General features: G+C 38.9%; 1 protein-coding gene across 1 annotated transcript; it reads left to right on the forward strand.

The window, feature by feature from the left end:
* The first annotated feature begins 9,651 nt into the window (after positions 1 to 9,651).
* Positions 9,652 to 14,547, forward strand: LOC144432797 (glycoprotein-N-acetylgalactosamine 3-beta-galactosyltransferase 1-like). The gene is made up of 4 exons (XM_078121079.1): positions 9,652 to 9,703; positions 10,689 to 10,733; positions 12,547 to 13,229; positions 14,377 to 14,547. The coding sequence occupies exons 1-4, from the start codon at positions 9,652 to 9,654 to the stop codon at positions 14,491 to 14,493; spliced, it is 897 nt and encodes a 298-aa protein (XP_077977205.1). The 3' UTR covers positions 14,494 to 14,547.
* The last annotated feature ends 908 nt before the right edge of the window (positions 14,548 to 15,455 follow it).

Below are 15,455 nucleotides of genomic sequence, written 5' to 3' on the forward strand. Positions count from 1 at the left end.
TGGGGTCTCGAGTCTCGTGAGGTCTACTGGCTAAGCTCAGGGCCAGAACTCCCAGAGACAACTGACAACATCAGGAACAGGTAAACGTCTTCACTCCACCACATTATGTATCTCCAATATCTTGTCACGCTGTTACCCCTTCACTACTTACTTAGGGACCGGTCAGTTTCTTCAGTGTGGACTGCTTGACTGTCTTGCATCTACTTTATAAGATCCCGGGTTAGCACTATCATAATTATAATTATTGACTACACAAGGTAAATATATTCCAAAAGGAGTTTGTAATAGCATCTTGACAGTGAAAGGTATAGGAAAGCTTGGGCAGGGAATATGTATATCTCTTATGGGGGGGGGGTCCTAGGGTGTCCCCCTAGAAGTCCTGGAGGTTTTTTACTCTGAAAAGTCAATTTTGAGACTATTCAGGGCCCTTTCAGACAATAATTTCCAAGCTTTACAAGACAGCATCAACATGTAAAAAAGCAACTACACAGGGTTGAAATACTTTTGAAACATACTTTGATAGCATCTTGACAGTAAGAGGGGAAGAACATGAGACTGGGATATGTCCACCTCATGTGGGGGGTCCATGTGGTGTGGTAGCTAGGTAATACATGTATATGTATATTTATAGTTATGCTTGAAGTTGAACTAATAAGTAATATAAAGAATTCATGTAAGAAACAGGGAGAAGAACAAATATTGACATGTACCACATTTCAGACAAGGCTATATGCCATTGTAGAAAAAGGATTTTTTTCTTCCATCACAATCCAAAACACAATGACCCCCCTATCCACAATTCTGAAAACAGCATGACCCCCCCCCCCCCTACTGCCAATTTCAAAAACAGAGTGACCCCCTCCCAATCCACCGGACCCCCCAGGCCGAAGAAACTGACCGGTCCCTTAGTAGTATGAGAGCCGCTCCTCTCCTCACACCGAAACTAGCAGTGGGATCATGCCAAAATCACAAAACAATGCAAAGTTGAATAAAACAAAAACGAGTCAAAGTAAAGTGTGAGCCTCCCCTAATTTCCATTTTCTAAAATATGGCCCTCCCCCGAGGACTGACTTTTAAAAATTGACCCTCTAATTTCCTACCCCCTTGTAGTTACTGAAGGCTCCCTTATTTATAGTATATGGCACAAGTGAGTTATCGTTAGTAATGGTAACTAAGGTGGGCGTGACAGACTACAGATTTAGGCTGGGGTCAGAATTTACAGCGGGGGGCTGGGGAGAAATTATCTTGGTAAAAAATAAGCACCCCTTTCGCACTCTCAAAAAATGTCATGCCCGCCTGAAATGAACCCAAGAAGTTTGGTAGCAGCCCCTTCCCAGCGACACATATTTTTAACTTGTAATTATACAAATTACAGATTTATGTGGGCTTTGCGATAAAGATCTCTCATTGGGCTGTACTTAGAGATACTTAGCAGGTTTTTATCTTTCTTGATCTTGATTCTGGGCAGAAATAGCATGTCCCATGATAGCTACTAGTGGGAGGGTGTAAGCAATTATTTGTAGGCCTTCCTTTTCAGAACATCAGAATTTTCATGGCCCTACCTCCTGTGAACCCTCAATTTTTTACATGCCCCCTTTACCACCCCCCGAAAAAAATTATGACCCCTGCATTAAACTCAAATAGATTCATAGATTCATTCTGACTGTAGTACTAGTAGGCCTATATGATATCTGGCACTCCGTGCTAACTTAGTCATGAGGTGAATATCGCGGAAAAGACTAGTTAGGGAAAGGAAAACAATAGAAAAATCAGTGTTATTAAACCACCAAAAAATTCAAATCAAACCAAATCATCACTAACATTTTCGCTGCCCCTGTGCAACGTAAACGCGCAACACAAACTATTTTCTTTGGACGAGGTTAAGTGCGTGACCCGAAGTTAGAGAAGGAAACCGGAGGTTTGCCTTAGTACAGCATGCATTGTGTACATGTGTAAAAATCGTGTTTCCTTTAAATTGACTTCTCCTCATGATCACATTGACTATGAAAACGTTGTGTACGTGTAAACTTAAACGTTTTCGCAATAGGACAGCAAAGAAAACGACGTGTCTACTTGCGATTGTCTTGGGAGCGACAATCGCTGGGATTTCGGTATTGTACAATCATGGGACTGAAGATGACATCTTGAGTGACATCTTACCAAGCCACCTCCATGATGATTGGAATGGTTATTGCACACATAAAGGTATTTTAAAGTTAATGATGTTAGTACGTTTTTAGCAATTGTTTAATTTATGAAAAAGGAAATGCTTAATGATATTAGCTTATGAACACTCAGAAACAAACAAACAAACATCAACAAAACATTCTCGCAAACCAGAGGTATTATTTCTACCTGTGGCAGGCTCGTTAAGAACGTTGCCATAAAACAGGCCGTGGTTTGCGACAATGTAAGGGGTGCAGAGCATGATGGATAAAAATAATTGTGAAAGCTCATAATTTAAAGCACCGTGCACACCCAATTTCACCATTGACCCTACACGAAAGGGTATATGATTTCGCACATGTTTGAGATATTTTCACGTAAACATGTAACTTGCAAATTCGATATCACCCTGCAATTGTGTGTAATAGTGACACCAGAATGAAGGCAACTCATGTAAGCAGGTCGTATTTTTGAGTGCAGTGTCCTGAGTACAGCGCCTCAACTTTATTCAGTCTAACTGACTAAAATGTTAGATGTCTACCTTCCAAAATACAAACATTTGCTCAGAAACATAAAAAATAAACAAATAAATATATGAATAAATAAATACAACTACAACAAGACTTCGGCCTTTGTATTATAAAGTTATCTATTGCCACAAATTGTGCGAGTCTCTCAGTTTCGCATATCTTAATCCGACATGGTTTTGCTCACTTGTCTGGCGATGCGACAAACATGTAGCAAAATATGCTCAGGCCACGTAAATTGTGGTAACGTATGATGAGGTATTTTTGATCATGTAAGCATTGCGAAATATTATATAACTAGCAAGGTAGATGTAATATATGTAATTTTTAGCTGGACTTGCGTGATTTGTAGATACCGACATATATCATTTGATATTTTGAGTTACTGGCATGAAAGCCATGTGAAGAGGAAAATATTCACTGCATGGATCCGTAATACAAGTGCTTTCTAAACATATTAAAGCTTAGACATAAAATAGGCCTTGGTTGGAGGTCTCAATTGTCTGTCATACAAATTTGTAATACATGACGTTGTTGTACATTAATTTTTTTAACAATTAGTTTGTAAGATGTAAGCTAAATTATTTCTTTAGCTATCATCAGGGGGTAGGAAAGGGGTTTACATTAAATTACATTCAGGTCTTTTTCTCACACAAGACAAATTTATAGAAATCAACACAGAGATGGTTTAATATGAGACAAAATGTTACATGAAGAACAGAAGAAAGTCCAGATTTGGCACAGCAAATCGACTAGCGATAGCGACGAATCTGAAAATAAACAGAAAAATGTCTTGGTAAGAGTGAAAAGGACAAAATTTTAAGGATACAAGAGGAAATGCTGACAATTAGCATTATGTGTAACGATCACTGCATGACACAAGAGTGTCAATCATAAACATGTCCAGCCAGCAAGTGAAGGACAGCCATCAAAGGCCAAGCCACTTTGCGTGTTATATGCACGCACAATGGGTCACCATCTTGAAAACATCCAAAATCAACAAAAAGTAGTGACAATTTACACACACTATAAAGCGGGGTATTCGGGAGATCGCTGCTAGAACCATGAAATTCATGACGATAATTAATAGAAAAGTGACAAACGCATACATAGAAACATAATTTTGTGTTAAAACGACCTAGATGAAAAACCCGGAAACGTAAATATCGATAACATTGACTTGTCAAGTACCAAAGTTTGTGTTCGTTTTAGTCACACTATAAAAACTGAAAACACCATGTTGCATTACACTCGTAATGGTCATTTAAACAAATAGTGATCGTCTGAATGATAGACTAATGACGCAAATGGTAATAAAACGGATAAAAGCATGAGGTACTCACCTAGGTCATCAGCGTATGCTCTATCGCGAAACGGTCACATGGGTGTCATGCGAGACCCTTTCGGCCTCCTCTGTATTCTACCAACGTTTATTGAAATCACAGTCACTTGTCAGCTAATACTTCATTCACAGGGCTAATGTTCTGTTCAAGGATAGTCATAAAATAATGACGTTATTAGGTAGTTACGCATATTAAAAAAATACCGTCATCGGTGTCTGCATCGGAAAATACTAGTATATTATTAAAAACATACAGACACATGATAAGGAAATTAAGGGATAAAAAGCATAAAATACACTTTACAAGGACAACCTAATGATTTCAATTCCTAAAAAGGGTAAAATTAAAAAATTAAGAGTATCGATGAAAAGGCAGATTAGTATTAAATTCATGACATATTGTGTCCACCCCTTCTGAAACCTTGAACACTGCATGAGACATAAGCAGTAACACCCTTTTGACCTTCCGTAAGGAAGGTTATATATTAGGGATGAAAAGTCTGTGTGTCTGTGTGTCTGTATCACCATTTTCTAAAAAAACCTCTGGCTCAATTCAAACGAAATTTTGTAGACGTGTTCCGTAGGGTAATGGCAAGAACTGATTAGGTTTTGGTAAATATCCCATGAATATTAAGGAAGAATGATACATAAAAAAAAATGCATCTGCGTATATGCTCAAGCAATACACACTGCTTTACATTAACGTGTATTTTTGCTAAGTTGCCACTATGATTTTGTGTGACAGCCATGGATGTTGGCACAGAATAATGGCGCCACAAGCAAACATCATGGTAAAGATCTGAAGCATATTTGATGTTAATTCCAAGTTAGCAAAAGGTTAAAGGTTGTATTCTTTTCACATGTACATTTTTGAGAAAATGTGTTTTGTCGCAGCACTGCTTGCATTCTCACTTACATTGTCATTGTTACCTTCGTTCCAAATGAGAAGTAAAACACATGAAACAGATTCACCAGAAATTCAAATCTAAATGCAATAAACCAGACCAAATAACAATTATTTTGAATCTGATTGCAGTATTTTCCCGTCCCAGAAATACTCACCAACTGGTACAGTGTTAACGCACTTCAACTTGTATGGCTTCGTACAACTTTGACCACCATGATTTCATGAACTTGTTCCCGTTGACAACACTGGTGCTCACTATTGCTTCAGCCTATATTCGAACAGACATATTTCCCGTAACGTTTTAGTCTTAAAATATCTTATGCATTGATAAATCGACCTGTGACTTTATCATAGATATTTGTTTGACTCCACATCCCGTCCATGTGAGTAGAACATGATCACGATGAACATATCGTGCACTGATATGTGAACACAGTGCGTTTCCAATATACTGTAACATTTATTTTACGTCTCATAACATTGTGATTGTTTTGTACCAATCTGATTACATGTAAAATCTGGTGTAGAATTACAGCTCAAATGCTTTATTTACCTTGATCACACTTTGGCACTTTGTAGCTTGTATGTGGATGTGTGTAATATTATATTGCTCCTACTTTATTCCTTTGTCAACAGAGACGAACATTCTGTTAAATTTTTTTGTGAATTGTTCATGATTAGTTCTGCAGTTGTCTTCCCTGAAGTAGCAATTGATGTAGGGAGAGTTACTTTGTGTTTCCCTTGGATCTGCACTCTGCATTGGCTGGACAAACACTAGAAAAAAGAAGATCAAGGCGGGGTATTTAAGTGATGCAAACTCACCAGAAAACAATTCTTTTTTTTCTTGGCCTTAAAATAGGTTTACAATGGACGTGGAGTTCACAAACAGGTGAAATATTTATCATCATTTCAATTTTGCCATATATGGACTTGAAGTTTCTACCGAAACTAATTTCTGTGAGACGTGATACTTACCTGTTGGCAAAATACTGATGGTTAACCCGCATTAATTCCTCCAATCCATGCCAAGAAAATTTTGGCCCTACCCCCTCCACCATACCTGGCTCCATATTTGGTTAGCTTAGTCTCCCGCCTAAGTGGCAGTTTAGCGCATACGTACTTGTGTCTTTTATCACTCCAAGGAGGACAAACATTTCACAAGGAGACAGTGGGGAAGGTGGGAGGGAGCTCAACAGGTAAGTATCATGTCTCACAGAAATTAGTTTCGGTAGAAACTTCAATTCTGTTTGACTGATACTTACCTGTTGGCAAAATACTGATGGGTAAAAACCTGAATGTGTCAGACTGAAAGGAGGTGGGAGTCTACCACCATACCCTATCAATTTCTAGTTGAAAATCTTTGATTTACAACTACCGACTGTTCGACACTTGAGGGACCTAATGACTGAAGCTTGCTAGCTTCCTGTGTCATATCCCAGATATAAAAACTTATAAAGGAGTTTGGGGAGCACCAGGTTCCCGCCTGTAGAATCTGTGCTACCGGTACCCCTGAGAACAAAGCCCATGATGCCGAGAGAGCCCTGACTTCATGTGCAGTGACTCTCTCTAATTTACAAGCAGAGCTGGAACTTACTTTGTAAGCCCAATTGACAGTTTCTACCAGCCATCTGGATATAATGGCTGGAGAAATGTCAGAGGATGATGGAGGAATAGGCAAAAAGAGTCTAGTCCTACTACCTCGAAAAGGTTTGATACGTTTAAGGTACCAAAGTAAGGACCTCTTGGGGCAGAGAAGACGCTCTGAGCGGTCTGAGCCCACAAAGGAATCAGTAGCTTTAATGATGATTGTCAGATTGGTTGAGCCAAGGAGCCTAGAACCTGATTCTTGGCCAGAAACCTAGGGTCAGTGCGCAAGATCACCTGATCCCCGCTCCACTGAATAAAACCCGAACGAGTATCCAATGCATGGATCTCACTCCTACGCCGGCCTGATGCAAGGGCTAGGAGAATAACCGTTTTAAAGGTAAGGGCATGTTTGATAAAATCTTATTCTGACCAAAATCTGGTCCCCCAATGCGTCTGACCGTATTGGCTATCGCCGTGCGATACACCATAATAGTCTTAACTGCATACTTCTTCTCCTCAAACAGAAATAAGAGAAAGTCTGCTACTGTCTGGGGAGATGGATCGAGAGGATCGTTCTGCCCTCCACGACACCAATCAGAGAATCTTTTCCACTTTTCTCCATAGGTATGGAGGGTGCTGTCTCAATGTGGTCTGGCAGTGACTGAGGCAGCTTGTTCAGAAAATCCCTGCGAACGAAGGGATCGTTCAATAATCTGAACGCATGAAGGTGGAACAAGCTCGGGTTGGGGTGAACAATGCCCCTTCCCTGAGACAATAGGTTCTCTTGATCTGGGAGAACTACTGGAAAGTCTACCAGAAGGGATAGCAATACTGGGAACCAACTTCGAATGACTGAGGAACTCTCCTCTTGGATTTTCCTCAGTACAACTGGAAGAAGTGCAAAGGGGGGAAATGCATACACGCTCAGTCCTTTCCAAGACATTGACAGAGTGTCGGTTGCCATTGCTCTCAGATCTGGAATCGGAGACAAAAAGAGAGGCAGTTTTCTGTTCATGAAGGTGGCGAACAGATCTACAGTTGGTTCTCCCCAATGCAGAAACAGACGGTGAGCAATCTTGACAGGGATTGCCCACTTGAGCCTCTTGCTTCCTGTTTCAGTTCCTGTGTTAATGAGTTAGACTCTCGTTTCAGGAAGGCATCCCTCTCCATCAAAATAAGTGCTGCCCGTCCTCTCGTTGAAGATTTGGAGACATGGTAGAGACTTTTCATTGCAATGCGTAATAGCCTGAGAACCTTAGGCATCTCTGGGGTTTCTTGCTGTAGTTCAGATGTTGCTACAGCTAGAAACCAATCCATGACAGAACATGCACGGATACATTCTGCGTGCATCTCCCCTAACTGCTTTAACTGAGTGCCGGGGATAGACACGGAGTTGAAAGTTTTGGCTTAGGTGTCCACAGCCTTGGCATAAGTGTCTAGGCTGGGGTAACCAATCCATGGATCAGTTGTGTGAGTCTTGTATGCATGAGACCGACTCTTTAACCATGGAAAATGACCAGGTTTTAACGCAGCAGCTTTATTGCCCTCACCTAAAACCTCTGACGTTATTTTGTCCAGTTGAAGAAAGTGGAAGAGTAGATGGTTCCTTGACCGGTTGAGACTTTTCCATTTCTTCAAAAGCCATGCACAACTCCGACCTCAGGGTTCGATTGCAAACCCATTGAATGCACTCGTGGAAGGAGAACTCATCACGAGGAGGGGAAGTTGAATGCAAAGTACCCTCTACACTGGGGGTATCTGGTTCATTTCCCCCAAAGGAGGCATCACTGGGAGCCTTTAATGACATTTCGTCTATGTCTCTCCTGGCTTGACGCTTAGATCGAACTGGGGAGACCTCCTATTGACTGGGTACACGCCTGGGTGACCTCAAACGGCTACTCTCACTCGAAGGCGAACTGTCTCTTGACCTCTGTGTTCTCAAATGTCTGCGAGAACAAGAGGGAGAATCCCAGGTAGGAGACATGAAATCACGTTGTGTTCTCCTAGCAATAGGCCTTGAACCCTCAGCCCTGTAATTAGCAGGGAGGGATGGCCAGGGGTACTGCCAATACTGCCGTGGCCAACCAACCTGAGGATTAAAAACACCCCATGGGGGCATGGTGTCTCCGGAGGCAAACCAAAGTCACCAGAAAATTGCTGTGGATCAGAAAAAACATCCACCAGTAGGCATCGGCATGAACTGGGGATTCTGAAATTCAGCTCTGGTCTGGGAGGGTGGGGGGTAAAGTGTCTACGGTCGTCGAGCCCTCTCCGAGAGAGGACCACATACCACTAGCACTATTACCCAGTTGGTCATGAAAAGGACGGTTTAAAAGAACAGAACTGGAAGAATGCTTACCTGACTTTGGTTCTGCTGTGACGGAAGAACTTACCATTATAGTCTAAGCCTGTACACTGGCATGAGTAGTGACAGAAGCCTGGGCACTCGCACTCGGCTTAGATGACCGTTGTTTGTCTGACTGCTTACCTAGTTTATGCCAATTTTCATCGGACCAACTAGAACAAACTTCACAGGGTTTGGACTGCGAACACGTCCAACAAGAAAAACAAACAGAATGACAATCCTGCTTAGGCATGTCATGACCACACGCACCCTTCTTCTTAGGCTTAGTCATGACGAAACGAATGACTGAAAAAACAACAACACGGTAAGGCAATGACGTCCGTTTATAAGGAACGTCTGCACGGAGAAGAAAAAACCCACAACAAATCTCAATCGCAAAGAGAGAGACAATAAATCAACACTTAGCTGTAATCCTAGGATCTTTAGGGTTACCAAAGAGCCAACCAAGTGGAAAAAACCAGTGTGTATAATGGATTTATCAAGTGTAATAATCTATATTTTATACTGAAATGTATGTGGTCAAAATATGGAAAATAGACCAAGCCTAGCGTATGAAGAAAATTTCGTGACAATGTATCAATGATGGTGACCTATACATTGACCTCTATGTAATTAGTGTACAGTGAGGGCTGACCATGTACCACTCAACAAAATCTTGACAATTTTCCTGTAGTGATTAAAGGAGTGTGACTACATGCAACGAGTAGACAACCGACTTGTAAACTCCTGGTGGGACAGAAGGAATTTCAACACGCACATGCTGATGGTTGTGTTAGTACAGCAGAAACTTATAGGATTTGGAGCAGATGGTACGTCTGTCGGTCGAAATAGGAATGTATACACTTTACCCAGTGACGATAATACCGTATCACTTCACTGTATTGAAGTTATTAAACTGTTACGATGCTTACCATGAAGTATGTAAACTTTCTGATGTGTAATCATAGCAATGTTATGTAGGTTTAAATTTTGTTTATTATTTGCTACATGGAAACGGGTGTGCATATCCTGGGTATGAAGAGGATCACGAAAGCCAAGTGAAGTCGAGGATGGCATGCTTTCCTGTGCTGAGAATAGGAGGCAGGCATTTGAACATTTTCAGTATACCCTTATGGAAGGCATTGTTTAAATCTGGTTGCTTTGTTGCTTTTCAACATTCAATATGAAATAAGAGGGGGCTACTGCTTATGTCTCATGCAGCGTTCAAGGTTTCAGAAGGGGTAGATGGACTTTGTCATGGATTATATTAGCTCCTTGAATGAAGTATAAATTAGCTCACAAGTGACTGTGATTGAAATACATTCTCCGGATCCGGATACTATGCAATCTGATTGATATGGGACATAATCTTTATTATTACGTTACACACACTTCCAGAGAGTGTGGTATGGTACAAATTTTGAAAAAACGAAATGAAATATGAAAGGTTCACAGTTGATAATATGTGATGTTGTGAAAGCTAGTGGCACGATTTCTTTTGAACTAATAAAAACACAACATTAAGGTGAAAAGCACCTCAGCTTTAAAAGTCATCAGGTCACTTTCAAATTTGTGCTCGGGGTAAATTGCAAAAAATAGAACACAAATAATGTATTCTCATTGATGTCTGGTCAGTTGTAAATATTGATATATTTATGTGTTGACAGTGAAATCAAATCAGTAATAGCAGGGTACCGGGTACTAATATCATTAGGTATATTTTGTACTGATTTTCTATTATACCTATAGCCTGTAGACTTTGTTGATAATATTGAACCTACCTGCTGTCAATTGTTTTTTTTTTATCCCTTCTAGGTGACAACCTCAGTGCAGCTGAAAAAAGTAGCAATGCAACTTCAGGTAATGTTGATAATCTCTCTTAAAGTGGCCATATGGACGAGGATTGGGTATTTATATTTTTAATATATAAAACAATTTTATGATGGATTCCTGCATTGCAAAAGATTAATAAACGTGTAAAATCTTTTACACATTTTTTAGTTTTTTGCAAGGTATTGAGTTACAAACACAGACTTGGGCTATGTTGTTTCACATTGAATTTTCAAGTAGGAAGCCATGATAAATTTGTTTTATAAATTAAAAATCCAAAACAAATACCCAATCCTCATCCACATGGCCACTTTAAAGGCCTGCCTCCCCTATTTAAATGGCGAACGCCCTGTGTGGTCATTTTGCTAAACAAGAGGGAAGAGGTAACAACCCAGTGAACGGTCTTGCCAAACTGCTGTTTTACAAGTGTTTTGATCGATTCATTGGCATCTATTGTATGCTGCGATAGTGTGCCATACACATGTACCATGGTTACAAAACGGAACTTTGAAGCATTGCCTATCTGCCATCACAGTGTATGAAAATAGCATGCATGTTAAATTCAATTTTGAATGTGAGGTGATACTTGAAAGTCCTGATGATAACACTAAGGGACCAAATTTGACATAGTTTGTAAAGGTGTTAGGTATTTAGTATATAGATATTCTATTTTTGGAGGATGTGGTGGCCCTGAAAAGGGCTGTTTGATTTGTGTGAGGAACTATCTCATGCCCAACAGTGACCAACATATGGTACACCTGGTAAATTTCAGTACAAACCTCTGACTTGAGATGTCACACATGTTGGCATGACCTCTCTCCTAGTCACTGTCAGCAATATCCTCAGGCCGTCATCAATTGTTGCTTCCTTTCTAAATATTGAGGGTTACTCTATACATTCCGTCTGTCCAATGTTTCCGATAAAGGTGATGATGGATGATGGTGCAGTTGTCAGTACATGTTTCTTGGCCACTACCTAACCAATCTTGCGTATACCGTAACACATGGTTGACTAAAACAGTACTGACATTCATCTTGGTATTTCTGGAGGGTTGAGTTTGGGCCCGATGCCACTGTTGCTGACGTCAATTCTGTCTTCTTTGCTTGAAACCAAGTTATGGGCACATCGTGTACAGATACTCTGTATCTTGCACAACAACCAAATCCCAATCAGAATGGGCAAAAAACACCTCAAGCGTCTCTCTGATCTTCAGTGGCGATAATTGATATCTTGCTCATCCTGACTGCCAGTTCAGTCTGACTGTTCTAAACTTTGACTGCACAGTTTATAACATGTTAGCATCATTTCATACCTTTTTCTATACACAACCACCCTTGAATGTACGCGATCCATTGCTATGAAGTGTTGATAGATGAACTTCTGTCAGTGTCACGTCTTCAGTCTTTGTGGTGTCAACTATTCAATATTTTCCCAAGCCAATAAAAGTAGAAAGTGTGCCATATGTCGAAAGAAGAAAAGTTGCAATACCATGATCCATTTAGGCACCTTTTGTGAGGTTCAAATATTTCTGTTTTGTTTCAGCACAGTTCTTCCTGGTATAGGGACTGTGGTCTCATTTAGAATGTCTGCCATTTGCATATTTGAATAATATCTACGCCTCATTATAACACATTTCATCCATGAATTTTATTACTTTAGTATGGTATAGTAGGCCACAGTGGAAGGATTATGAGTAGGACTATCGGTAAAAAATAGCGCCAATGGCATTTATAGCACAACTGTATTTGGCTGTTGCTATGGGCATGGTCTTGTTGCTAGGCATATTGCATACATTTTTGAATCTTTATTCACTTACATGTCAACTCTACTACATTTGTCATAGTTGGCACAGATATAACCAAGTCTTCGGTGCCTTCAACGAATCCAGCAGCTAGTGTCAGGATACTGTGTTTTGTGACAACATCGCCAAAAACAGCACCAACTAGACTACAAGCTGTGAAAGATACATGGAGTAAACGATGCGACAAAATGTTGTTCTTCAGCAGTGTAAATGATTCTAAGCAATCAATCATTGGTCTAACTGTCACTGAAGGTTATCAACAACTTTGGGGCAAAACTAAAGCAGCGTTCATGTACATCTACCAATACCACTTGGATGATGCTGATTGGTTCCTGAAAGCTGACGATGACACATATGTTGTGCTTGATAATCTACGACTAATGCTAGAACAGTATAAATCGCCGACACCTGTTTATTTTGGGCATCACTTGCGTAGACCAAAGACAAACCAAAGTTTCATGAGTGGAGGGGCCGGATATGTCTTAAATAAGGTTGGACTTACAAAATTAGTGAAACAGGGTATATGTAATAACACATGTCAACCTGGTGAGAAAGGAGCTGAAGATGTTCTTTTAGGACAGTGTTTAGAGAGAATTGGTGTAGTACGTGGTGATTCTAGGGATGAACTTGGAAAACAACGATTTGTACTCTCGTCACTTGACAACTATTTCAAAACGAAGTTACCCAAGTGGATAAAAGCACACGAGCACTTTCAATATACTACGGTAAGTCAAACATAATGTTTTTTCAATATGATAGATGTACATTTTGTATACTAAAGAAAAAAGTTACACCCTTACCCCAAACTATATTATCAATCTAATTGAGATCTGATGTAGGCATATTGCTCAAGTCCCTTGTTTTCCTTTATTTCTGTGTTAGTTTGAGTTACCTATTGTAAGGAAGGTTATATATTAGGGATGCAAAGTCTGTATATATATATATATGTGTGTGTGTGTGTGTCTGTCTCATCGTTTTCTTCTCAAAAATGGCTGGCTCAATTCGAACAAAATTTAGTACGTATTTTTTAGTGTAGTGGCTAGAAATGATTAGGTTTTGGTAAACATTCCATGAATATTAATGAGCTATTTATATAATTAACGTTTTCAGCAATTAGGCAATATCTTAAGAATGCACGCTTCAAATTCAATATAATTTGGTATATACATTGATAAGAAAGTGCATGTGTTATATAAAGTTTAATGATATAGCTTGTAGTTTCAATGAATCATTTGCATAATTAATGATTTTCAGTAATTAAGCTATTCAGATGCAATATAATTTGACACATACTTCAAACATAAGAAAGGGCACATGTCCTGAAAAGCTCTTTGATGTAGCTTTGGTTTTAATGAGTCATTTGCAAAATTAAGGATTTTCTGTAATTACGCTATACATGAAGCGTGCAAGCTTCTAGTTCCATATAATTTGGTACGTACATCCATGTCTCATAAAGCTTACTGATGTAACACTTAGTTTTAATGAGTCATTTGCATAATTAATGATTTTCAATAATTAGACTATATCTTAAGAAAGCACTCATCAAATTTAAAATAATTTTGGTACATACATTGATGGTATCAAAGTTCATGTACCATATAAAGTTTAATAATGAAGCTTTTAGTTTAAATGACTCATTAGCATAATCAATGATTTTTAGTAATTAAGCTGCAGTGTTTGGTAGAGTCAAACTGCCATGGTGCCTTGAGACTTGCACTTGGTCAATTATCAAAAGACTGTCAAGCTATTAAACTTACGGATTAATTATCTACTGCATAACTAAAACATTTCAATACTTAGAGACTCCATTCTACAAAACCTGTTAATTATCAAATATTTCAGATAATATGATATTAGAATTTTATTTTGTAGGGTAAAGAGTGCTGTTCAGATTCACTCATAACTGTCCATGGAGTCACATCAGATGAAATGTATCTTCTTGACTATCTCATTTACAAAGTTGGTTCATTGTTAGCAACCCACCATTAGCCTTGATCACACAGCAGAATGGAATGAAGAAGGATGTCAAGTTGTCAATTTGGTGTGCCAGGTATAATACTGATATCAAGGATGCAGAATCTACACTCAGACCTGAGATAGTGTGGAAAGTATATTTGAATTTCTGAAAACTAATGATTATTTTCCAATTGACATTAGTTTGGAAATTTCATTAAGATAACAATACTTCATTGTGTAGTTTTTCTTTTATCCCACAATAAAATACTGCACTGTTATGATACACGATCTGTTTGCAATTCAAACTTTTACTATTACATCCCTAGAGCAAATCTAACCCAAGGTCAACATACTTTTAATTATAATGGAACTCCCTACCAGCAGATCTCAAACAACAGTAGTTGCAGAGTTGTTTTTACAAGGAAATTACTGGATTTTATGTTCACATAAAGTTTTATTTTACTTTTACATAGCTTGTTCTAAATGCATCTAAGTGTATCGATTTTCCGATGAGTATGTTTTGATTAATTGTTTTATACAAATAATATTCAGATTTGTAAGTTTTTGAATACATTCTTGCTGAGTTATTATTCACTTAAAACTGTATTGAGGTAATGTTTAATCAAGTGACGGGGCAAAGACGTTTCATTAGTTCTGTTGGAGCTATTTGTCATGTCCTTAACTATTGTAACTTTAGTGTCTGTAAGTGAACGTATTATTATTCATACATTTGTGAAAACAAAGAAATACAATACATTTGTACAAATAAAACAATATTTTGGCTGCATCACCTATCATTATAAAACTTTTCATAAACATTTTGCATTTCACTTTACTTTGACATTAAATAACTTGTTTATGGCACTAGTGGTATTCTATTTATCTCTCCTACCGTGTGGTATGAGAAATAACTGGGATACCATCATGTGGTACGAAAAGTAAACAGAGTACCACTTATTTCTCCTACCACGTGGTACGAGAGGTAAATGGAATAC

This window comes from Glandiceps talaboti, chromosome 1 (assembly GCF_964340395.1).
Source record: "Glandiceps talaboti chromosome 1, keGlaTala1.1, whole genome shotgun sequence".
NCBI lineage: Eukaryota > Metazoa > Hemichordata > Enteropneusta > Spengelidae > Glandiceps > Glandiceps talaboti.

Bases quoted from the DNA above. Each gene is read 5' to 3' on its own strand.
- LOC144432797 (XM_078121079.1), top strand. From the start codon at position 9,652: ATGCTGATGGTTGTGTTAGTACAGCAGAAACTTATAGGATTTGGAGCA. The intron at 9,704-10,688 runs GTACGTCTGTCG...TATCCCTTCTAG, and splicing joins TATAGGATTTGGAGCAGATG to GTGACAACCTCAGTGCAGCT. The intron at 10,734-12,546 runs GTAATGTTGATA...CATTTGTCATAG, and splicing joins AAGTAGCAATGCAACTTCAG to TTGGCACAGATATAACCAAG.